General features: G+C 43.5%; 1 protein-coding gene across 1 annotated transcript in view; it reads right to left on the bottom strand.

Annotated features, from left to right (window-relative positions):
- Positions 1-24,338, bottom strand: part of man1a1 (mannosidase, alpha, class 1A, member 1) — a 128,843-nt gene that overhangs the window by 26,278 nt on the left and 78,227 nt on the right. The window contains exon 5 of the mRNA XM_076083831.1: positions 18,676-18,770. Within this exon, the coding sequence (XP_075939946.1) occupies positions 18,676-18,770 (95 nt within the window). The remainder of the gene's footprint in view (positions 1-18,675; positions 18,771-24,338) is intronic.

Below are 24,338 nucleotides of genomic sequence, written 5' to 3'. Positions count from 1 at the left end.
TGTGTCCGATGTAGGATGATGGGGTAAGATACTCTCACCAAACTCCTGTCGTGTAAACCAGTAGCATATCTGACCTGTAACTTTGGATTCAGAATAGACTTTGACTGCTACCACTTTTCGTAATTTGGCTCAAATTGTTAACATTGATTATTTACTGAGAGTAAAGTACAGTAAAACTTAGAGCTTTGCTTATGGGAGTGATCTTTTGAAATATAGTATTTATAATCATACAGTTGTAAAATAATTAACTAACTATGTAAAATTTTGGGATTTACTCTAACTTCCTACATTAGGACAATGCTTTTATGCTCGCATTCACTCAGTCTTTGTGCTTTCTCTCCTCAGGTTTCTATGGATCATGGTTATATCTGGACCCTGGTCTTGCCTCCTGCCGTGGTTCTGTCATACGCAGGTAGTAGCCCTGGCTTCTCAGAACCAATGCTGACGGTCAGCGTTTGAACTGGGGGGAAGACTCAGTTGCGCTCTTGAGTCCTGCATGGTTGGTTATCGCCGTGCAGGGCAAGCTAAAGGCTGCCGTCAGCACACAGTAAAGATGGTCGGCCAGTCTTCAATGCTACCAGTCTATCTCAGAGCTCACTACAGGCTGCCGATGTGTCCGATGTAGGATGATGGGGTAAGATACTCTCACCAAACTCCTGTCGTGTAAACCAGTAGCATATCTGACCTGTAACTTTGGATTCAGAATAGACTTTGACTGCTACCGGTTCAACCGGTATACAAGTTTTAATTTCTCGTATGATATCAATTTTTCACACACCGTCATACCGGTGCACAGCCGAAACAACTGCTGTCGCTCTTCAACAGGTAGCAAAATATATTGTTTGCCGCTAGGAGCGCTACAGTAGGATCTAGTTGTCTTATGTGTATTGAGAGGGACCCCTAGTCATGGTTATAACTTTATAACAACAATTAATAACCCACAACTAACGCTCTTTAACAGGGCAAAACACCACGACACAACAGTTTGAAACACTAATAATTGTACATTTATAAAATGACACCGCCGAACTGCATGCTGGGTACAGCTCGCTAGCCCGCTAGCACAACAGTCTGCTAACAGCTAGAAGAAGCTCCGTCGCTACATTAAAGAACAGAAAAGAGAGATGCAGGAGGAACAAAGAGTGACCGGAGATGCACCGATACAATTTGTGCCCAAGAGAGGAGCTGTCTCCGCTGTTTGGAGGTTTTTTGGTTTTAAAAAATCCGACGTAGATCATAAGGCGATATATTGCAAAGTTTGTCGAGCTGCTGTTATTGCCTCTGGTGGCAGACTTTGACTGTTACCATCCATCCATTTTCCTCCGCTTATCCGGGGTCAGGTCGCGGTGGCAACAGGCCAAGCAGGCTGACCCAGACTTCCCTGTACCCCGCAACATGTTCCAGCTCATACTGGGGGATCCCGAGGCGTTCCCAGGCCAGCTGGGAGATATAATCCCTCCAGTGTGTTCTGGGTCTTCCCCGGGGTCTCCTCCCAGTTGGACGTGCCTGGAACACCTCCAGTGGGAGGATTTAATCTAACTTCCTACATTGAGACAGTGTTTTTATGCTCTCATTCACTCAGTCTTTGTGCTTTCTCTCCTCAGGTTTCTATGGATCATGGTTATATCTGGACCCTGGTCTTGCCTCCTGCCGTGGTTCTGTCATATGCTGGTAGTAGCCCTGGCTTCTCAGAACCAATGCTGACGGTCAGCGTTTGAACTGGGGGGAAGACTCAGTTGCGCTCTTGAGTCCTGCATGGTTGGTTATCGCCGTGCAGGGCAAGCTAAAGGCTGCCGTCAGCACACAGTAAAGATGGTCGGCCAGTCTTCAATGCTACCAGTCTATCTCAGAGCTCACTACAGGCTGCCGATGTGTCCGATGTAGGATGATGGGGTAAGATACTCTCACCAAACTCCTGTCGTGTAAACCAGTAGCATATCTGACCTGTAACTTTGGATTCAGAATAGACTTTGACTGCTACCACTTTTCGTAATTTGGCTCAAATTGTTAACATTGATTATTTACTGAGAGTAAAGTACAGTAAAACTTAGAGCTTTGCTTATGGGAGTGATCTTTTGAAATATAGTATTTATAATCATACAGTTGTAAAATAATTAACTAACTATGTAAAATTTTGGGATTTACTCTAACTTCCTACATTAGGACAATGCTTTTATGCTCGCATTCACTCAGTCTTTGTGCTTTCTCTCCTCAGGTTTCTATGGATCATGGTTATATCTGGACCCTGGTCTTGCCTCCTGCCGTGGTTCTGTCATACGCAGGTAGTAGCCCTGGCTTCTCAGAACCAATGCTGACGGTCAGCGTTTGAACTGGGGGGAAGACTCAGTTGCGCTCTTGAGTCCTGCATGGTTGGTTATCGCCGTGCAGGGCAAGCTAAAGGCTGCCGTCAGCACACAGTAAAGATGGTCGGCCAGTCTTCAATGCTACCAGTCTATCTCAGAGCTCACTACAGGCTGCCGATGTGTCCGATGTAGGATGATGGGGTAAGATACTCTCACCAAACTCCTGTCGTGTAAACCAGTAGCATATCTGACCTGTAACTTTGGATTCAGAATAGACTTTGACTGCTACCGGTTCAACCGGTATACAAGTTTTAATTTCTCGTATGATATCAATTTTTCACACACCGTCATACCGGTGCACAGCCGAAACAACTGCTGTCGCTCTTCAACAGGTAGCAAAATATATTGTTTGCCGCTAGGAGCGCTACAGTAGGATCTAGTTGTCTTATGTGTATTGAGAGGGACCCCTAGTCATGGTTATAACTTTATAACAACAATTAATAACCCACAACTAACGCTCTTTAACAGGGCAAAACACCACGACACAACAGTTTGAAACACTAATAATTGTACATTTATAAAATGACACCGCCGAACTGCATGCTGGGTACAGCTCGCTAGCCCGCTAGCACAACAGTCTGCTAACAGCTAGAAGAAGCTCCGTCGCTACATTAAAGAACAGAAAAGAGAGATGCAGGAGGAACAAAGAGTGACCGGAGATGCACCGATACAATTTGTGCCCAAGAGAGGAGCTGTCTCCGCTGTTTGGAGGTTTTTTGGTTTTAAAAAATCCGACGTAGATCATAAGGCGATATATTGCAAAGTTTGTCGAGCTGCTGTTATTGCCTCTGGTGGCAGACTTTGACTGTTACCATCCATCCATTTTCCTCCGCTTATCCGGGGTCAGGTCGCGGTGGCAACAGGCCAAGCAGGCTGACCCAGACTTCCCTGTACCCCGCAACATGTTCCAGCTCATACTGGGGGATCCCGAGGCGTTCCCAGGCCAGCTGGGAGATATAATCCCTCCAGTGTGTTCTGGGTCTTCCCCGGGGTCTCCTCCCAGTTGGACGTGCCTGGAACACCTCCAGTGGGAGGATTTAATCTAACTTCCTACATTGAGACAGTGTTTTTATGCTCTCATTCACTCAGTCTTTGTGCTTTCTCTCCTCAGGTTTCTATGGATCATGGTTATATCTGGACCCTGGTCTTGCCTCCTGCCGTGGTTCTGTCATATGCTGGTAGTAGCCCTGGCTTCTCAGAACCAATGCTGACGGTCAGCGTTTGAACTGGGGGGAAGACTCAGTTGCGCTCTTGAGTCCTGCATGGTTGGTTATCGCCGTGCAGGGCAAGCTAAAGGCTGCCGTCAGCACACAGTAAAGATGGTCGGCCAGTCTTCAATGCTACCAGTCTATCTCAGAGCTCACTACAGGCTGCCGATGTGTCCGATGTAGGATGATGGGGTAAGATACTCTCACCAAACTCCTGTCGTGTAAACCAGTAGCATATCTGACCTGTAACTTTGGATTCAGAATAGACTTTGACTGCTACCACTTTTCGTAATTTGGCTCAAATTGTTAACATTGATTATTTACTGAGAGTAAAGTACAGTAAAACTTAGAGCTTTGCTTATGGGAGTGATCTTTTGAAATATAGTATTTATAATCATACAGTTGTAAAATAATTAACTAACTATGTAAAATTTTGGGATTTACTCTAACTTCCTACATTAGGACAATGCTTTTATGCTCGCATTCACTCAGTCTTTGTGCTTTCTCTCCTCACAGGTTTCTATGGATCATGGTTATATCTGGACCCTGGTCTTGCCTCCTGCCGTGGTTCTGTCATACGCAGGTAGTAGCCCTGGCTTCTCAGAACCAATGCTGACGGTCAGCGTTTGAACTGGGGGGAAGACTCAGTTGCGCTCTTGAGTCCTGCATGGTTGGTTATCGCCGTGCAGGGCAAGCTAAAGGCTGCCGTCAGCACACAGTAAAGATGGTCGGCCAGTCTTCAATGCTACCAGTCTATCTCAGAGCTCACTACAGGCTGCCGGTGTGTCCGATGTAGGATGATGGGGTAAGATACTCTCACCAAACTCCTGTCGTGTAAACCAGTAGCATATCTGACCTGTAACTTTGGATTCAGAATAGACTTTGACTGCTACCGGTTCAACCGGTATACAAGTTTTAATTTCTCGTATGATATCAATTTTTCACACACCGTCATACCGGTGCACAGCCGAAACAACTGCTGTCGCTCTTCAACAGGTAGCAAAATATATTGTTTGCCGCTAGGAGCGCTACAGTAGGATCTAGTTGTCTTATGTGTATTGAGAGGGACCCCTAGTCATGGTTATAACTTTATAACAACAATTAATAACCCACAACTAACGCTCTTTAACAGGGCAAAACACCACGACACAACAGTTTGAAACACTAATAATTGTACATTTATAAAATGACACCGCCGAACTGCATGCTGGGTACAGCTCGCTAGCCCGCTAGCACAACAGTCTGCTAACAGCTAGAAGAAGCTCCGTCGCTACATTAAAGAACAGAAAAGAGAGATGCAGGAGGAACAAAGAGTGACCGGAGATGCACCGATACAATTTGTGCCCAAGAGAGGAGCTGTCTCCGCTGTTTGGAGGTTTTTTGGTTTTAAAAAATCCGACGTAGATCATAAGGCGATATATTGCAAAGTTTGTCGAGCTGCTGTTATTGCCTCTGGTGGCAGACTTTGACTGTTACCATCCATCCATTTTCCTCCGCTTATCCGGGGTCAGGTCGCGGTGGCAACAGGCCAAGCAGGCTGACCCAGACTTCCCTGTACCCCGCAACATGTTCCAGCTCATACTGGGGGATCCCGAGGCGTTCCCAGGCCAGCTGGGAGATATAATCCCTCCAGTGTGTTCTGGGTCTTCCCCGGGGTCTCCTCCCAGTTGGACGTGCCTGGAAAACCTCCAGTGGGAGGATTTAATCTAACTTCCTACATTGAGACAGTGTTTTTATGCTCTCATTCACTCAGTCTTTGTGCTTTCTCTCCTCAGGTTTCTATGGATCATGGTTATATCTGGACCCTGGTCTTGCCTCCTGCCGTGGTTCTGTCATATGCTGGTAGTAGCCCTGGCTTCTCAGAACCAATGCTGACGGTCAGCGTTTGAACTGGGGGGAAGACTCAGTTGCGCTCTTGAGTCCTGCATGGTTGGTTATCGCCGTGCAGGGCAAGCTAAAGGCTGCCGTCAGCACACAGTAAAGATGGTCGGCCAGTCTTCAATGCTACCAGTCTATCTCAGAGCTCACTACAGGCTGCCGGTGTGTCCGATGTAGGATGATGGGGTAAGATACTCTCACCAAACTCCTGTCGTGTAAACCAGTAGCATATCTGACCTGTAACTTTGGATTCAGAATAGACTTTGACTGCTACCATCCATCCATCCATTTTTCTCTGCTTATCCGGGGTCGGGTCGCGGTGGCAACAGGCCAAGCAGGCTGACCCAGACTTCCCTGTATCCCGCAACATGTTCCAGCTCATACTGGGGGATCCCGAGGCGTTCCCAGGCCAGCTGGGAGATATAATCCCTCCAGCATGTTCTGGGTCTTCCCCGGGGTCTCCTCCCAGTTGGACGTGCCTGGAAAACCTCCAGTGGGAGGATTTACTCTAACTTCCTACATTGAGACAGTGTTTTTATGCTCTCATTCACTCAGTCTTTGTGCTTTCTTTCCTCACAGGTTTCTATGGATCATGGTTATATCTGGACCCTGGTCTTGCCTCCTGCCGTGGTTCTGTCATATGCTGGTAGTAGCCCTGGCTTCTCAGAACCAATGCTGACGGTCAGCGTTTGAACTGGGGGGAAGACTCAGTTGCGCTCTTGAGTCCTGCATGGTTGGTTATCGCCGTGCAGGGCAAGCTAAAGGCTGCCGTCAGCACACAGTAAAGATGGTCGGCCAGTCTTCAATGCTACCAGTCTATCTCAGAGCTCACTACAGGCTGCCGATGTGTCCGATGTAGGATGATGGGGTAAGATACTCTCACCAAACTCCTGTCGTGTAAACCAGTAGCATATCTGACCTGTAACTTTGGATTCAGAATAGACTTTGACTGCTACCGGTTCAACCGGTATACAAGTTTTAATTTCTCGTATGATATCAATTTTTCACACACCGTCATACCGGTGCACAGCCGAAACAACTGCTGTCGCTCTTCAACAGGTAGCAAAATATATTGTTTGCCGCTAGGAGCGCTACAGTAGGATCTAGTTGTCTTATGTGTATTGAGAGGGACCCCTAGTCATGGTTATAACTTTATAACAACAATTAATAACCCACAACTAACGCTCTTTAACAGGGCAAAACACCACGACACAACAGTTTGAAACACTAATAATTGTACATTTATAAAATGACACCGCCGAACTGCATGCTGGGTACAGCTCGCTAGCCCGCTAGCACAACAGTCTGCTAACAGCTAGAAGAAGCTCCGTCGCTACATTAAAGAACAGAAAAGAGAGATGCAGGAGGAACAAAGAGTGACCGGAGATGCACCGATACAATTTGTGCCCAAGAGAGGAGCTGTCTCCGCTGTTTGGAGGTTTTTTGGTTTTAAAAAATCCGACGTAGATCATAAGGCGATATATTGCAAAGTTTGTCGAGCTGCTGTTATTGCCTCTGGTGGCAGACTTTGACTGTTACCATCCATCCATTTTCCTCCGCTTATCCGGGGTCAGGTCGCGGTGGCAACAGGCCAAGCAGGCTGACCCAGACTTCCCTGTACCCCGCAACATGTTCCAGCTCATACTGGGGGATCCCGAGGCGTTCCCAGGCCAGCTGGGAGATATAATCCCTCCAGTGTGTTCTGGGTCTTCCCCGGGGTCTCCTCCCAGTTGGACGTGCCTGGAAAACCTCCAGTGGGAGGATTTAATCTAACCTCCTACATTGAGACAGTGTTTTTATGCTCTCATTCACTCAGTCTTTGTGCTTTCTCTCCTCAGGTTTCTATGGATCATGGTTATATCTGGACCCTGGTCTTGCCTCCTGCCGTGGTTCTGTCATATGCTGGTAGTAGCCCTGGCTTCTCAGAACCAATGCTGACGGTCAGCGTTTGAACTGGGGGGAAGACTCAGTTGCGCTCTTGAGTCCTGCATGGTTGGTTATCGCCGTGCAGGGCAAGCTAAAGGCTGCCGTCAGCACACAGTAAAGATGGTCGGCCAGTCTTCAATGCTACCAGTCTATCTCAGAGCTCACTACAGGCTGCCGATGTGTCCGATGTAGGATGATGGGGTAAGATACTCTCACCAAACTCCTGTCGTGTAAACCAGTAGCATATCTGACCTGTAACTTTGGATTCAGAATAGACTTTGACTGCTACCACTTTTCGTAATTTGGCTCAAATTGTTAACATTGATTATTTACTGAGAGTAAAGTACAGTAAAACTTAGAGCTTTGCTTATGGGAGTGATCTTTTGAAATATAGTATTTATAATCATACAGTTGTAAAATAATTAACTAACTATGTAAAATTTTGGGATTTACTCTAACTTCCTACATTAGGACAATGCTTTTATGCTCGCATTCACTCAGTCTTTGTGCTTTCTCTCCTCAGGTTTCTATGGATCATGGTTATATCTGGACCCTGGTCTTGCCTCCTGCCGTGGTTCTGTCATACGCAGGTAGTAGCCCTGGCTTCTCAGAACCAATGCTGACGGTCAGCGTTTGAACTGGGGGGAAGACTCAGTTGCGCTCTTGAGTCCTGCATGGTTGGTTATCGCCGTGCAGGGCAAGCTAAAGGCTGCCGTCAGCACACAGTAAAGATGGTCGGCCAGTCTTCAATGCTACCAGTCTATCTCAGAGCTCACTACAGGCTGCCGGTGTGTCCGATGTAGGATGATGGGGTAAGATACTCTCACCAAACTCCTGTCGTGTAAACCAGTAGCATATCTGACCTGTAACTTTGGATTCAGAATAGACTTTGACTGCTACCGGTTCAACCGGTATACAAGTTTTAATTTCTCGTATGATATCAATTTTTCACACACCGTCATACCGGTGCACAGCCGAAACAACTGCTGTCGCTCTTCAACAGGTAGCAAAATATATTGTTTGCCGCTAGGAGCGCTACAGTAGGATCTAGTTGTCTTATGTGTATTGAGAGGGACCCCTAGTCATGGTTATAACTTTATAACAACAATTAATAACCCACAACTAACGCTCTTTAACAGGGCAAAACACCACGACACAACAGTTTGAAACACTAATAATTGTACATTTATAAAATGACACCGCCGAACTGCATGCTGGGTGCAGCTCGCTAGCCCGCTAGCACAACAGTCTGCTAACAGCTAGAAGAAGCTCCGTCGCTACATTAAAGAACAGAAAAGAGAGATGCAGGAGGAACAAAGAGTGACCGGAGATGCACCGATACAATTTGTGCCCAAGAGAGGAGCTGTCTCCGCTGTTTGGAGGTTTTTTGGTTTTAAAAAATCCGACGTAGATCATAAGGCGATATATTGCAAAGTTTGTCGAGCTGCTGTTATTGCCTCTGGTGGCAGACTTTGACTGTTACCATCCATCCATTTTCCTCCGCTTATCCGGGGTCGGGTCGCGGTGGCAACAGGCCAAGCAGGCTGACCCAGACTTCCCTGTACCCCGCAACATGTTCCAGCTCATACTGGGGGATCCCGAGGCGTTCCCAGGCCAGCTGGGAGATATAATCCCTCCAGCGTGTTCTGGGTCTTCCACGGGGTCTCCTCCCAGTTGGACGTGCCTGGAACACCTCCAGTGGGAGGATTTACTCCAACTTCCTACATTGAGACAGTGTTTTTATGCTCTCATTCACTCAGTCTTTGTGCTTTCTCTCCTCACAGGTTTCTATGGATCATGGTTATATCTGGACCCTGGTCTTGCCTCCTGCCGTGGTTCTGTCATATGCACTGAATGTGTTGTAACTCTGTCAATGTTGATCATTCTGTACACATGACATCTATTGCACTTCTGTCCATCCTGGGAGAGGGATCCCTCCTCTGTTGCTCTCCCACAGGTCTCTTCCTCTTTTCTCCCCGTTAAAGGTTTTTTTTGGGGGAGTTTTTCCTGTTCCGATGTGAGGGTTCCGGGACAAGAGGATGTCAAATGTGTACAGATTGTAAAGGCAAATTTGTGACTTTGGTCAATACAAAAATAAATTGAATTGAATTGAACCTGCCCCTACTGTTTTCATCAACTCCACAGAAGACGGCTCTGAGGCAGGCCGTGGCAAAAGCACTGCTCATAGTGTCTGCAGACCGTCAGATTTCATTCTGACGACGTAACATGCCGCTAATTTCTTATAAAGATATTTCATTTTATTTTATTTTATTCGACTGTGGTCAGGCTTCCTGGGTTGGCTCCCCACCCATCTTAGTTATGCTGGGATGGTGAACTTCTGTTGACGTGGTCTAGTCTACATCCTTTTTCTCATATGGGATGTAATGAGAGTAATTGCAAGCTCTGAGCTATAAAACCACCGTTTGTGACCTCTCCTTGCACAACAGACCATACTGCAACATCCTAAAAATACCACACAAGTGATCGAGGTTTGAGCACATATTCTTACAGCAGCCTTAACTGTCTTTCAAACCAATTGGAAGACATTATTGAGCAAAGATAAAGCAATGATATCTACCGCAAAATGGGAATGAATTTCTCCTGTTGACTGCGTTTTGTGATCTAAGTCGGCTTCATTTCTCACAGTCAGGGGTATGAAGATCCGTATCGAAAGCTGGCCCAATAAAATGTCTCAGTTTGTTCAATTCACTAACAGGAGGCAGAGTGGTGTCTCTCTTTGTCATCATGCTTTATACTAAGCCGTGGCGATGTAATGCAGCACTCTGAAAAGCACACAGTTATGGTGACCTAGAAGTAGGACGCAAGAGAGAATACGCAGGGCTTAGACTAATATATCAACACAGATCATGAGCTTTCATTATAAACCAAGAGATCAGCCGCCATCATCCAACATCTGATAGGACTGATATGTTGCAGTTTGTTTGGCTAATAGGAGTCCATGTCCATAGATTTTAATTAATAATGGTTATAATGAAGATGTGAAATCAGGCCAGCCACAATTAAATGAAAATAATAATTGATATTCGAGGTTGTCAAAGACTACATTTTGTTCGAGAGGACATTTGGGTACAATTTTTCTATTTCTATTTTTAAGCCAAAAAAGGACGTCATCATAAATAGCTGTGCAGATGTTGGCAGAGGAAGCGCCATTTTGCCCTTTTCCAGACGAGTTAAAACGGTTCAAACATTGTATTAAAACTGTTAACAGCATCAAAATGTCTGGTTGTTGCATATTTGACAGGATAACAATGTTTCAGAGCAACAGGTGTTTCAGTTTAACGACTGACCGTGTTAACTGGTGACTTTGAGCCAAATGCGCCCGTGGTTGCTGGTAATACCTTACATAAATGTTTGGCTTAGGTGATAAACACGGAGGAGTATGTAGTTAAAATGGATTGAAGGCATTTCCAGGGACACCGACACGCTTTTTGTGTTTTTAACAGCTGCCGTCATTACGAGCAACCACAGATACATTCTGTTGAGACACATCAGTTAACACGGTCACTTATTAAACCGAAACGCAGACAGCCTCTAGTTATTATTAGCGTTGTCATTGTATTTTACGTTGCGTACATGACCACAGATGAACTGGTTGAAAGCATCTAGTGACTTGCATGTATATACGTATTCTACCCACTCACTAATAGCACACGGATCTGGAAAGTCAATTTGTTTAGGTTGCATTTGTGATCTTTGGTGGTTAACGCCCCTGCATTGCAGGGTGGCTGACCGAGTTGCTGTCGTGTGAAGAAACCTACAGTATAAACATCCTGGGGCACCTGAGAGACATCACTAAGAAGTTAACATGTCTTATACATCTCAGACACATCTGGACTACTCAACACTGTTTAAAGAGCATCTGGGAATAACCGTCAAAATAATCTAACATGATGACACAACATATTCTCTGCCCTGCTGTTCAGCCAAGAAACAATAAAAGGGCTCAAGGGAATTCATAAAACAAATACGGATCCAAAGCCACGACCTGGAATTCACTGGGTGATGAAAGATTGATGCCATTGGGAAGTATGAAGGTTTGCATTGGAGGACATATTCTCGACCTCTCGGTGTCCATCTTGTTTGTCCATTTGGGGGTGTCCAATCTCATTATTATTCAACCTTTCACACCTGTAGCCATTCCCCTGGCCAGCTGTGAAATGACAAAACCTAGCCTGCATCTTTTATACCCTCCAGTCCGTTCTGCAGTGACTACAACAGTGATTTTAATTCTGTGGTGGCAAGCAGTAACCTGGAAAAAAAAACGAAAAGGCATTTCATCTCCATAAATTAGCATGTCACACCAGGAAGCGGCCTCTCACGCTCCTCTAGTACTCCAATTAATGTGTACTCTGTGTCTGGATCAAGTCTATATTTTAGCAGAGTTTTTTTTTGTGTCCGTCCTCCTCATACATGCCATGACCTCCGTTTCTCTGCGGCTTTTGTCCCCTCAATATCTCTTCCTCTCTTGTCTTAAAATCTATCGCACTTCTCCTCCGGGCGTGAAGAAAATGTGAGTTGCGATAGATTCACAGTTAGCAACTTAATTAGAGGTCTTAAATCACGGCTGCCTTTCAGTCCCTCTGCCGAGGAGAGAGGAAAGTGTGTATACGTGTGTGTGCTGTAAAAAATCTCTGGCTACCCTGAATGCCAAGACTTTCCTTTGCTGTTAAAAAGTGCCTCATGGCAGTCAGACAGCGTTACTACCAATACTGTGATTGTGTGTCTGCTGTATGTACATGGGTGTACTCATAACTATAGCCAAGGGTAGAGACGATGATTAGTTGTCAGACTTTTTATAATAATCTATCTTAATATCTCTACAACGGTATCTCCTCACATATCCATCATAAACTGTTGCAAATGAGCCTTACATAACTAGACTAAATCTGAACCCATCAACTATAAGAAGCAGAATTAAACCAGTGTAGATAAAAGAGTTCTACTCGTAGCTGCCAAAACAACAACAATAAGTGCTTGAAGAAGCTCTGCTGTACCTCAATGTGTGAACGTGTATTGCTGGGACGCAACACTGTTCCTCTGCAATAAATTCCACCATTATGTGTTTTGCTCAGGGAGTCACTGTCTCTGGTGACAAACATATGTGGTAGTGGAAATTATAGCAGATTATCTGAAAGTTGAATTGTTGACGGGACTAGTGTATCCTGGAAATGAGATCACACACTACCATCAGGAGAGAAACCATCACAGCCCAAGCAGAATTCCAATTTGTTTTGTAGATGACATTCAACATTTTACGACTTCTTCTTCTGCTGCTATGCTGACGACACTCGCTTTTACTTTCCTGTTAGGCACTAAGGGCCTTATTCTGCTGTTGCACTTTGAAGAAGTTCGAAATAACATTATAAACCAGCTGCCTTAAATGTTAATAAGCTGAGCCGTCTTTACTAAGCAGGGCAAGTTAATTTTCCCATCACGTCGACAATAAAAGGCTTCATGACAGAGAGCCACTTCACAGGGTCACCCAGTGTGACAACCTCTCTGGTCCGTACTAATAGAGCAATTCTCCATCTAGGCCTATTAATCAAACTCCGAGTCCCCAAGAGCTGAGGATTGATTGCTTTAGCCTCCGAGTCTGTAGCTGAAGGAGTAAATCTGTCCCACATTTAAAGAAAATATTTTATTCTGTGAGATAAGTAAAGAGAGCAGGAGGACAAAGTTATCTTTAACAATGCAGCTGCATTCAGATGATGACATTGTTTTAATCCAATATTTAAATTAGCACAATCTGTCACGGTATAAACTGTATATAGCTCTTTGAAGTCAAGATGAAATGAAAAATGCCCTTTTAACCCTTTTTGATCACCTCCCCAGTCATATTGATCACACATTTAACAATATATGCAAAATAATTATATCGTTTCTCCATATTTTTCTATGGAAAATCCAATTATATTGTCTTTCTGCAAAACAAAATGTGTCATCACGACATCATGGACAACCATCCGTCAATCAATCGGCAACAAAAGACCCGCGTGTTGAGAAAGTCTTCTGTTCCGTACCGCGCTACATTCTAAGCCCGCCCACTTCCTAGTATGCCAATCAAATGCAAAGGATTGTATTTAAATCCTTCTTGTAACTAAAGATCCTTTGAACTTTACGTTTCACTGGGAATATTCACTGTAGCCAAAGTCATTTACACTGTTTTTAGCAGTTGTATACAACTCTCCAACTTTCAGAGTAAAACCTGGTGACCTTGCTCATTTTTATTTTGGAGCAAAAACAAAATGGCCTCAGTTTTTTTTCTTTCAGTCTTTTATCTGCCAGACATCTACTTACATTTGAAGATCCTAGAGTAGAGTATTTTAAACCACTGACTTATAAACTACCAGTAAAACAAAATCTTCAGCATATAACAAAAAGAATATACGAGGTGGCTGCTTTTCATTTATATACAAAAAATGGCCCCAGGACCCGACCATGCTCCCCACCACAGAAATGCTGTAATCTACTGTAGCAATGCTTTTTTCTAAATCCAGCATCATAAAACTTTCTTTGTCATTTTAAACAAACAAACAAAGCATTTTGTAAGCATGATATTTGCACATTACATATTAGCGTTTTTCCAAAGCTTTTCTTTGTCAATGAGAAGAAAAAATGACGTGTGACTGTTTTTGTGAATGAGTGAGTGTGTGTGTGTGTGATCATCAGCATGATGCCTGTAGAGAAGAATGAACAGTTAATTTCAAGGCGGAGCACAGATCCAGACATCTCAACAGAACCCAAAACACACATGCACACACCCCCACACACACACGCACACACGCGCGCGTACACACACTCACACAATGCCTCATCCCATTAAGGCAAGTCAGAATGCAGTGCAGTGGGAGTGATTTGCAAGAGCTTTATCAGTGAATGTTAATAGAAGAGCTATGGGACATACTGGCTGAGGCAGATAACGACCGGGTAACGTGTGTGTGTGTGTGTGTGTGTGTGTGTGTGTGTGTGTGTGTGTGTGTGTGCGTTTGTGAGAAAAAGTGAGGGTGACAGAAAGTGTCAGAGGAAATCGGGTAAGCAGCTACTTTGTAGAGTGCTGCTACGGCTTTGCAGTAACTCAATATTGTAGGAAGCCCCCGTGTGAAGGCTATTTCTACTATTACTATGTTTCAATTACTGTATATATTAAGTTGGAGCTATTAAATAAGGTCATTTATTTTCAAAACCGTTCATTTTTAATTAAGGGATAACTTGTCCAAAACCATCAAATTGAATGAATGTGTGAAAATGTATGTGACACATTTGACGAGTTCCCCAATAATTGCTGAATTTGCCCAAACATTTTCTTGTCCGGCATATTCTACCATTATTTATATTGATTCAATTACATAAAGGCTACTGACGTAACTCACTGGCAGAAGGAAAAAAGTCAACCGTTCTGAGCTTTTCTTTAATAGTGTTCATGCAACAGAATATTTGACTGAAAGAGACATCTCGACCAGATGTTATTCTTCTCCTTTGTAATTATTTTACTCCCAATTATCAAAGCTAAATTGGGGGAAAAATGTTCCTCTGTCCATCTGTCCGCAGAGACACCAGATTTGCTCTGGTGAGAATGGAGTCTGTGGCAGATCAATTGGACAACTCAATCGGATCTTAACAGCATTTTCCGCTCAGTTAGTGTCAATCAATGGGTTTAAACACACAGACGGAGAGAGAGACACAGAGGGGTCTGTGAGTCCAGGTCCAGCCTGTGAACCTTTATGAGGTGCTGCACCACTGATTTGTTAGATCTCACAAGTGGCCAAGAGGCCGTTTCAAGTGTCTCTGAAGATGAATCTACTGCATCAAGATCAGAGTCCCTGATGAATAATTTGGTGATTTTTTTTCCAATTGATTTCCATCCTGATTCAGAGTGCTCCCACATACACGTTACTTTATCCTGGCTTGTTACTGGTCTTCCATGGATGAGCCGTCTAGTGATCAGTTGGACTTATAAGTGCGTCTCAGGTGAACCATGTAGGGGGAGTTATTAGCAGAAATTGAATACAATATTCATAATTGTTTTTTTATTAGTGTATAATAACCTGAAACTCTGAATCGTTGCATTTCCGTTAGCTTAGATCCACATAGGTGGCGGGTCCTCCTCCACGGAGTCCGCCATGTTGCACCACCATGTTTCTACAGAAGCCCAGAAGGGACAAAGTGAAACTGGCTCTAGAGAGAGCCTTTTGCGTTACCTAGAGGTAAGGATGTCTACCGAAAACCCGGTCTTACATTGGTATAGCTCCTATAGCTCGCTAAAGATAAGCAATAAGGTGACAGAATACTCACAAACAAGTATCTAGTCAAACCACCTGCGTAACTCAAAACCAGCCTGTATGTATTTACCAATGGTTTACGTTATTTCAGATTATGTTAATGTGAGCTGTGTTTCCAATCAGAAATTAACTAAATACATATTTGTCTTTTTGTCTGGACAAATTGCAAACCCTAGAAGTAGCTAAGACAGAGAATGGCTTTCATGACATTTATCTTGTTCTCTGAAATGAACGCAGGCCAGTTGAGCGAACCAAGTTTACTTGGTATAGAAGCAATAAAACGTCTAAAACTGTGGCCTTGTTTCTTGTTTTTTTTAGACAGCTACAGGGCAGAGTGATGAAAAACTGTGGAGAGGGAGTAAAGCGAACAAGGCCATGGAGTGGACCTCCAGCACGATGTCCTGAAACTGAGGAAGATACTGGGTCACTCACGGTAAGACGGATGGACTGAGGGAGGACGGAGAGGGAGTACAGGAGAGTGGGATGTGAAAAAGAACGTTGTTTAAATGAGAGTAAAAGAGCGAGAGAAAGGGGAGCGATACGGATGAAGGGAGAGATGATAATTGGGCCTCATTTGCAAGTGTGTCTCTGTGTGTTTTACACATTTACTCTGCTTCAATCTGGGTCAAGGTTGTGTAGACAGTCTAACAGCTCCTAACTACGCTGCTCCAGAAGAGCTCCTCTCATGTATCTGCACACTACCCATATATGATGAACTTTCCATAAGTCTCTCCCTCCATCTCTGTCTGACATGCTAAGCGTGTTTGTTTTGTTGCTGTGTATTAATAGAGTTAAGCTTAAATTGTTTCACATATGACAAACTGTTTTTATATAAATAAATAAATAAATAAAGCGATACACAAGTTATTGGTCTGTGTCCGCTTGCTATAATCCCCTCATCTTCCTTAAATTAGCATTTTGTTGGTAACTGGTGGTTTGTGAAGTATAGCGTTACTGTATGAGCTGTGAGAGAGTCATGTTGGTAACCAGCTGGAGGCTAAAGGAGCAGCAGCGCAGTCATTCCTATAACGACAGCTTAAAGCAGTGAAATTACGACAATAAAGCCTGATATTTAAAAGGCATAAAGGGGTTATATCACTCCTGGTACACTGACCATCTTGGATATTAAAAGCAATGCGTGTTACGCTCCTTGGGCCCGTTGGACGTCCCTCACTTGGCCGTATCGCTGCTCTCTTTCTCAGAGCTTGTAAGTCATTGTTCCGGGGCGACCATATGGTAAACATACATGTGCAGGGATGCATGTGCAACCACCAATTTAGGCAAAGGCAAAAGTGCAGCGGGCCTAAATGTTGCTCTCCACAAAGACATTTACGAGAATCAGAATGTGGAATTGGAAAAACATGCATTTACCCAAATGACAGGTTTGTTCCATGTGTACATGTCCCACACACAAGAAGAAGACTTTCAGCTAGAAATAGGAGTTAAAGCTACCCGCTGTGGTGTGTGTGTGTGTGTGTGTGTGTGTGAGTGTTTCCAAGCTATCATAGCTCAGTCATGCAGGTAAAGTCATCATCACCAGCAATCTGCTCAGGCCTCCAGGCGATGGTGCGCACGCACGCACGCACGCACGCACGCACGCGCACACGCACACGCACACGCACACGCACACGCACAGTCTCACCCTGGGGTGTTCCTCCCTCCAGAGAGGAGGACATGAGGGGGTGCGGAGTCCATTCACCCGTATAGACAGAGAGAAAATTAATTTGTCACAGCACGTTTATCGTCATGACAACCTGCCTTTTAATTAAGGTCTGACAAACGGCAGAGTGTCGCGTCTCTCTCTGGGGAACGACAGATAGAAAGGAAGTGGAGGGAGAAAGGAAACGTGCTCTCTTCATCACTTGTGACTGACGGAGGAAGCGGAGGACGGCAGACCTGTGAGCATTCGTTAAGATACGGACATTGTGTTGCGCGTGTACTTGGTAAATAGTTAAGCTGAGGCTTAGTTCAGGCAACTCAAACTACTCTGTTAAGAAAAGATTATCATCACACAGCAGTCACTGTTGAGCTTGGAATTCTAATCTCGATATTAATGGCCTTTAAGTGATTGATAAATATATATGCACTAAAAAAACTTCTTAAAAGGAATAATGACAACCGTCCTTGGTTGTACAACTTATAATGTATTACTCTTTTTACTACTAGTTTCTTAATATATATATAGATAAAAATGAAGGTTAAAGAAGCACTGCAATGTAATTGAATCATGTAATCGTGGACAAAGGTTTACCATCTTTGCATTTTGTTTTCTGTTATGTCCAATGCACCAGTTCCAAACCTATGTCTTCATAAGAAATAGTAGATTTATATTTCTCTACTTGAAAGCCATACTACGGATACAAATATAAGTTCTTCAAAATACACTGTACACAATACACTGTTTGTACTTATATAACATATATACAATTTGTGTCAATTCCACAGGAAATATATCACCAATCAGGCTGAATCCTACCCAACGTCACAAAAGGACAAAGTGGCTTTATATCTCCATTATCAAAATTGCGTGTGTTTCTGCATGCGTGCGTGCGTATGTGTGTGTGTGTGTGTGTGTGTGTGTGTGTGTGTGTGTGCAGCAGTCAAACCCAGCGGCAGCCCCTTGACAGCGTGTCACAGTGCATTAATAAAGGCCGACTGTGGCCTATAACCCTGTCACAGTACTCACAAACTTTCGGTTTTGTCTTCTGAGTGGTAGCCGAGTTCCAGAGCCAGCCGCTGGCATTTAGTCCTGGCTGAAAAGCCAAACAACTTCTGTCCGACAAGCCCGCTCTGTCATGTAAAACTAAAACATCTCAGCTCGGCCGTGTGAGAGGGGAACAGAGAGGAGCTTGTGTTCATCCGGCTCCCAGAAAGACCACAGAGCTCTTTAAAGCATCAAACCATAAAAACAGACCCGCTGCCTCAAATACCGCCCGAGTGAAAGAGCGAGAGTGTGTGTGTGTGTGTGTGTGTGTGTGTGTGTGTGTGTGTGTGTTCTACCTCTTGAGGTTAAGCAGAGCCCAGGGTATGCCGGTGGGCGTTTTGAAGGCTGGCAGCAGCTTTTCACCCAGCTCCACCGCCTTCCTACGGTATACCTGAGAAAGAGAGGGAGAAAGAAAGACAGCGTCTCATTGAAAGAGGCTTCTAGCTCACATTCTCTTGACCATTTGAGAGAGAAAACCACTGAGTACGGCACACAGCTAGCATGTTAACATTATTACTCAAGATACTTTGGGTTGTTATTTGACCGTGTAAACATACCAGATAACTTAGCCCTGAACTGAGGGAAGCCACGGAATTTGAATCGTCACACGGCTACAACTATTGATTATCTTCATAATGGATTCAGCTGAAAATTATTGTATTAATTATCTCATCGCTCGTTATATTTTCATAAATTCCAAGGTCATGTGTCCAGATTTCATTTATTCAACCAACAGTCCAAAATCCCAAAGATATTCAGGATATTAATATTTCAGACAAGGAACGGCATGAAAATCCTCATATTTAAGAAGCTAGAGCCAGCAAACCAGCAAAAATATATTTAAATATGAATCGATTATCAAAATAATTGCTTTTGACTGCTTGTTGCGAATGTAAATGGTTATCAGCTGCAGCTATAATTATGATCCTTGTTATGTGTCGCTCTGTCACAATCCCGCACACGTTTTCAATGTAGTTATTTTGGAACTGAAGAAAGAGACGAATACAAAGCTAAATTAGGAATTTAGCTTGATTAGCAATGCAAATGTAACACTCTCCTTGTATTGCTATGTAAAGCTCCCAGAAGAAAAGCAAAGACTTTTATAGCTTACACCTGTACTGTAGTCCTCCCCCCTTCATTCCACTCATTTTATCCCTTTATTCCTTCTTTCCTGTCCTCTTCCTTCAGTCCTTTAATCTGTTGCCAATATCATTCCCTTGCTGCCGTATTCTTGTCTCTTGCAGCTGCACTGATGTTTTCCATCTGTAAATTGAGGACAATTAGAGATTCCTTATCCCGTTTAGTTTTTGGTAAGGTGCACTAAATAAAGAAGACATTTTAAGATACCTTCCAGTAAAAGGGTTTAAAATAATAATGTAATGAGATGTTAAGTCTGGAGCTGAAGAAGAAGCGTTTCTGCCACATACACTGGACTTTTGGTACAATGGAACAATGGATTTTTGACCAATTTACCAATGAAAATAAACATGTCAGGAAGGGCTTAGGCCTTAGGGTATGTCTGCATCATTACCCAAACGTCTTGAGAGTAGGAAATACAACTCTATTGTAGGAAATTTGGGTTTAGAAGTGTTTTAAGAAATCATAATAGAAGTGTTTAATGATTCATAATTAAGAAATCATAATTAGAAGTGTTTTGGAATACATAATTAGAAGATTCATAATTGTAGAAGTGATTTGTAGTTAGAAGCGTATCTTAGTAGCACCTTTATATCTGTTTGTGAAACTTGTGAAGTTTTTGCCAAAAGTTGCAAATCCATATCTTTATATAGAATGTTTATCATAGAAGTGTTAAGCCATAAAAGACAGTCATTGAATGTATTAAACTGTGAAGAATAGCCAAGGGAAAGTCAGACTTCTAGACAGACATTTGCAGGTTGTGCCCGCGCGAGGGTTTTCGGAAGCCTGACGCCAGGAGGAGGCAACCGAAATTAGCCAATAGGAATTAAGATGGACAAAAGGGAGGGGATTTCAAACTGTAAGGGGAAGTGCTGGAAAGGAATTCACTCTCTTTCTTCTCGGCTCTCAGCCTGGAAACATCTGTGTTTCCAGGCTGAGTCGCGAGTGAATAGCTTTTCCGCGCGGATCATATATTATACATTCTGTTAGTAGTGTACTTCATTCTGTAATTGTATAAGCTTCAGTAGGATTAAATACATTTTAATTGTAAACCAGTTTAGGGTAGATTTATTAAGAAGCAACTCTACTGTAAAACAGTGGAGCGTGCTCTCCGGCCTTCTCTCGGTGGGGAAGATTTCAGCCTCCACACTATCTCTGCTGCTAAAAGGGACAATACATTAAACTAGGTTGCTTGATGCTCAATGATTCTCTGCTCATTAGAGGTAACAAAACTTAACCTTCCACTTACAATACAAACTTCTCCAAAACAAGTCAGCCAGAGAAAGCTGGACTCACTCACATCCCTTTGTAATCGTTTAGAATAGGACGGCTGAGCTGGTGAACAAGAGCATGAAGTTCAGAATACTGACATCCATTTGAACATTTTTGGAGTAGTGAAGTAATGTTTCTATTCCACTTGGAACCAGCAGTGTGTGCAGAGGCCTGTTGCTCTAAATAACTTCAGAATTACTCAACTGTAAAACAAGAGCAAAAGAGTAAATACACCTGGATGTAAGGCCTGTATTAAACTGGGTGATGGTTTCATATAAAAGATGAATTACTGGTAAATGTGTAACATGACTTTTGACCTTTGTCTCATGAGATTTCTGCATTTATATGGCTTGTATTTTTCTTGGACATGTGGCACTTTTTTGTTGTTTGAGGTACTATTTATAACACAAGTAATGCCTGATTGGGTACTTATAATCACATGATTTGACCTTTACCCTCTTGCAAACTATAGTGTTAATCGTGTTGTTGGTTTCATTCTACGATGTTAAAATGACGGTGTCAGGGCTCGACAGTACGACTCACCAGGTGGCCATTGGCAACCATTTTGGGAAATTGGCCACCACTTGGTTACTATCGGTGGAAACCACATTTTAAACATTGTTTCCCCTTGAAGAACACAATAATTAAATATTCAGAAACAAGTGCTACCAAATTTTATTTCCTGGTCCGAGCTTTTGTTTTGTTGCCGGTTTAGCGAGGGGGGGGGGGGGGGGGGGGGGGAGTTATGGTGTCTCTTAGGTGTCTGATTTTGTTGGCTGTAAAAGTGAAGTACTTCTACTTTTGGCTCCAGGCACGAGTTTAGTCAAGCAGTTAGGATAGAATGGGGTTTGGCCCAAGACGTGACGGACTGTTTGACACCGCTGCCAAGGCCTCTGCAGCTTCACTCCAACTGCTGCTGCTGCCGTCCACTGACAAGAGCGAGAATGACGTTCTGTCTGTTTTAGTTCTTCTGGTAACTACTGCAGTCCACATGTACGTGTCCTACTTTTTTTTATCACTGACCCTGGATGTAGAGCGGGCGTGCTGCTGTGGCACAGATTTAGTCCAATAGAGATGGCAAAGTTAAGAACTGTTTGGAATAAAAAATGCCAAACCTGTCACCACACAGAAACATAACACAACAGCCTTATAAGATAAGATACATCATCATTGCAGTTGTTATGCAGTGATATAACATTAAGCTTTACAAATGAGGAAACAAGTTCACATCATCTAGATCCTGTTTAAAATTCTGAGGAGGCAAAGACGTCTTAATCCAAAATATAGAAAAGCAGGAAACCAAGCAAAGCTTCTCAACAGTTTCCTTACTTCTCAGAGAAACTCTTCTGTCTTTCTTAAATGTATTTGCAAATCAAACACGGCTCAGATCTGCTGCGGAGGAGAAGGCAGCTTTAATTTAAATGCCTGTTTTAACTACTGCGCATTATCTCCCAAAGGGAGCGAGCACAACACCGTTTTTAATTCTTGAATTGTGTGATTTAAATACACAGGACACTTTTCACTCCAAATATGCACATGCTTAAAATATTTAAGTTAATACATATATAAGCTGGTATGCGGTCGCCAGCCTTATGACCAATTCTAAAAACTTTCTGTGTGAATATAGTTAATAACGTTTCAGCGTTTAGTCGAAGCAAGCTGTAACAAACAATTCATCTGTTGAAGCGAAGTCAACAACACGACTATGCTCTGTACCGCATTCCTTATGAGTGCAAGCATGCAGTCCTCTCTTTTGTTATCATCCCTCCATTAGTCTTTCCTACAGTGTAGAAATGCCTGTCATATACACACAGGCACACAGAGGTGGTGCCGGTAGCATTGCAATAGCACTATATCAGCAAGATGGCAGTTCTGTTCCCAAAGGATCTACGGCTCAGCAGGGTGTGAGAGACGGGAGGCTCGGGAGGCCACTTGTCAAAACAATACGGGAACTTGACAGCTTCTCCTTCAGAATGCTGCGGCAGGGAGAGGTTACTGAGAGCCGGGCGAGGGCGAGAGGTAACAGGAATGTGGGATTCATGTGGCATGAAGATGCATGTCGGAATGTCCACATGTTTGACTTTAAAGATGCCAGGAGTGATGTTTTCTATGGAGCTCATTTGACCTTTTCTGCACCCGATCTTAAAGCCGACTACTCCTAGCGCTGTCACTGGTGGAGTTAGCAAGCTAACGGCTAGTTAGCTAGCTAGCTCGCTAATTCCACCATGCTTTAATGTTACACTGGTTACAGAAAAGGAGGCAAACAGCGGGCTGGTGGCCAGCAGCTGGTCTATATGTCCCTCGGCCTCACTCCACGCTGTACAACATATCATCTTGATGTTACGGATTGCTGTGCAGACTTGAATCTCATAAATTGATGTTTCTAATATCATCATGTTTCAAAATGCATATCTATTGTGCATTTCAAAAGGACTTCCAAGATATATAGAGTTTTCAAGGTAAGATTTGTGGCGACACTGTTGACACCAAATTACCTCACTTTGTGTGTGTGTGTGTGTGTGTTTCAGGCCCTGCTGTGGTAGCATGGGAGCAGTGTAACAAGGCATCACATCCCAGTGATTAATGCCTTTAATAATGCCAAGAGCACACTGAGGAGGAAAATAAAAAAAACACTCCCAGGGACGCACAGAAGAATAAATTAAACACACCCTATGTCCACGGCTATCAGGCTTTAATGAGCAATTGAATTATATAGAAGCTGAGGACCACACGCGCGCGCGCGCGCACACACACACACACACACACACACACACACACACACACACACACACACACACACACACACACACACACACACACACACACACACACACACACACACACACACACACACACACACACACACACACACACACACACACACACACACACACACACACACACACACACACACACACACACACACACAGCTTGTGGCTGATGTCATTAGTAAAAACTGATGTTAATGATAGCATTTCACACCTGGGCACTTCTGACAAAATAGCCATCAGGAAAATTAACTACCTTAGTGCTGTGTTTTTATTTGTGCGTGTTATCAGTATAAGTAAGTCACTGTTGTGGAGCCACCAGTTGACTGTCCACAGAGTGAGAAAGTGTGCGTGGTTATTATTTCGTGCCTCTGAGTATATCTGTCATGCTGTGATCAGGGTAGAGGAAGAAGTGTCATAATACGGGGACAGATGAAGAGAAGTGAAAGCAGGACGGCCTGTGTGCTGTCATCCTACCTGCTGAGTAATGAGGAAATGAATGATCAAAATACAATCTTCCACTGGAACACTTAAAAAAACAAAAAAAAGCTGATATTTGGTTATTCGTAGGTTGCTGAAGGGCAGGCTATATCATGTGACTCTAAGGCAATGCCACTCTAAATTATAGTCAACCCCTTTACGCAAATAAGATAATCATCACCAGGACAAAGAGGGACACGACAGGATGGGTCAAAGCTCCTGAGATGAGTCAGGAAAAGAACAATTGAAGTAGAAAGAGAACATTTGCTTTGCTTTCCCTCCTCTTGAAGTTTTGGCCATTG

This window comes from Anarhichas minor, unplaced genomic scaffold, assembly GCF_050575085.1.
Source record: "Anarhichas minor isolate MPS153535 unplaced genomic scaffold, ASM5057508v1 ptg000136l, whole genome shotgun sequence".
In the NCBI taxonomy this organism is placed as follows: Eukaryota; Metazoa; Chordata; class Actinopteri; order Perciformes; family Anarhichadidae; genus Anarhichas; species Anarhichas minor.
Note: the sequence above shows the minus strand (reverse complement) of the source record. Positions and strands in the feature narration are given on the sequence as shown.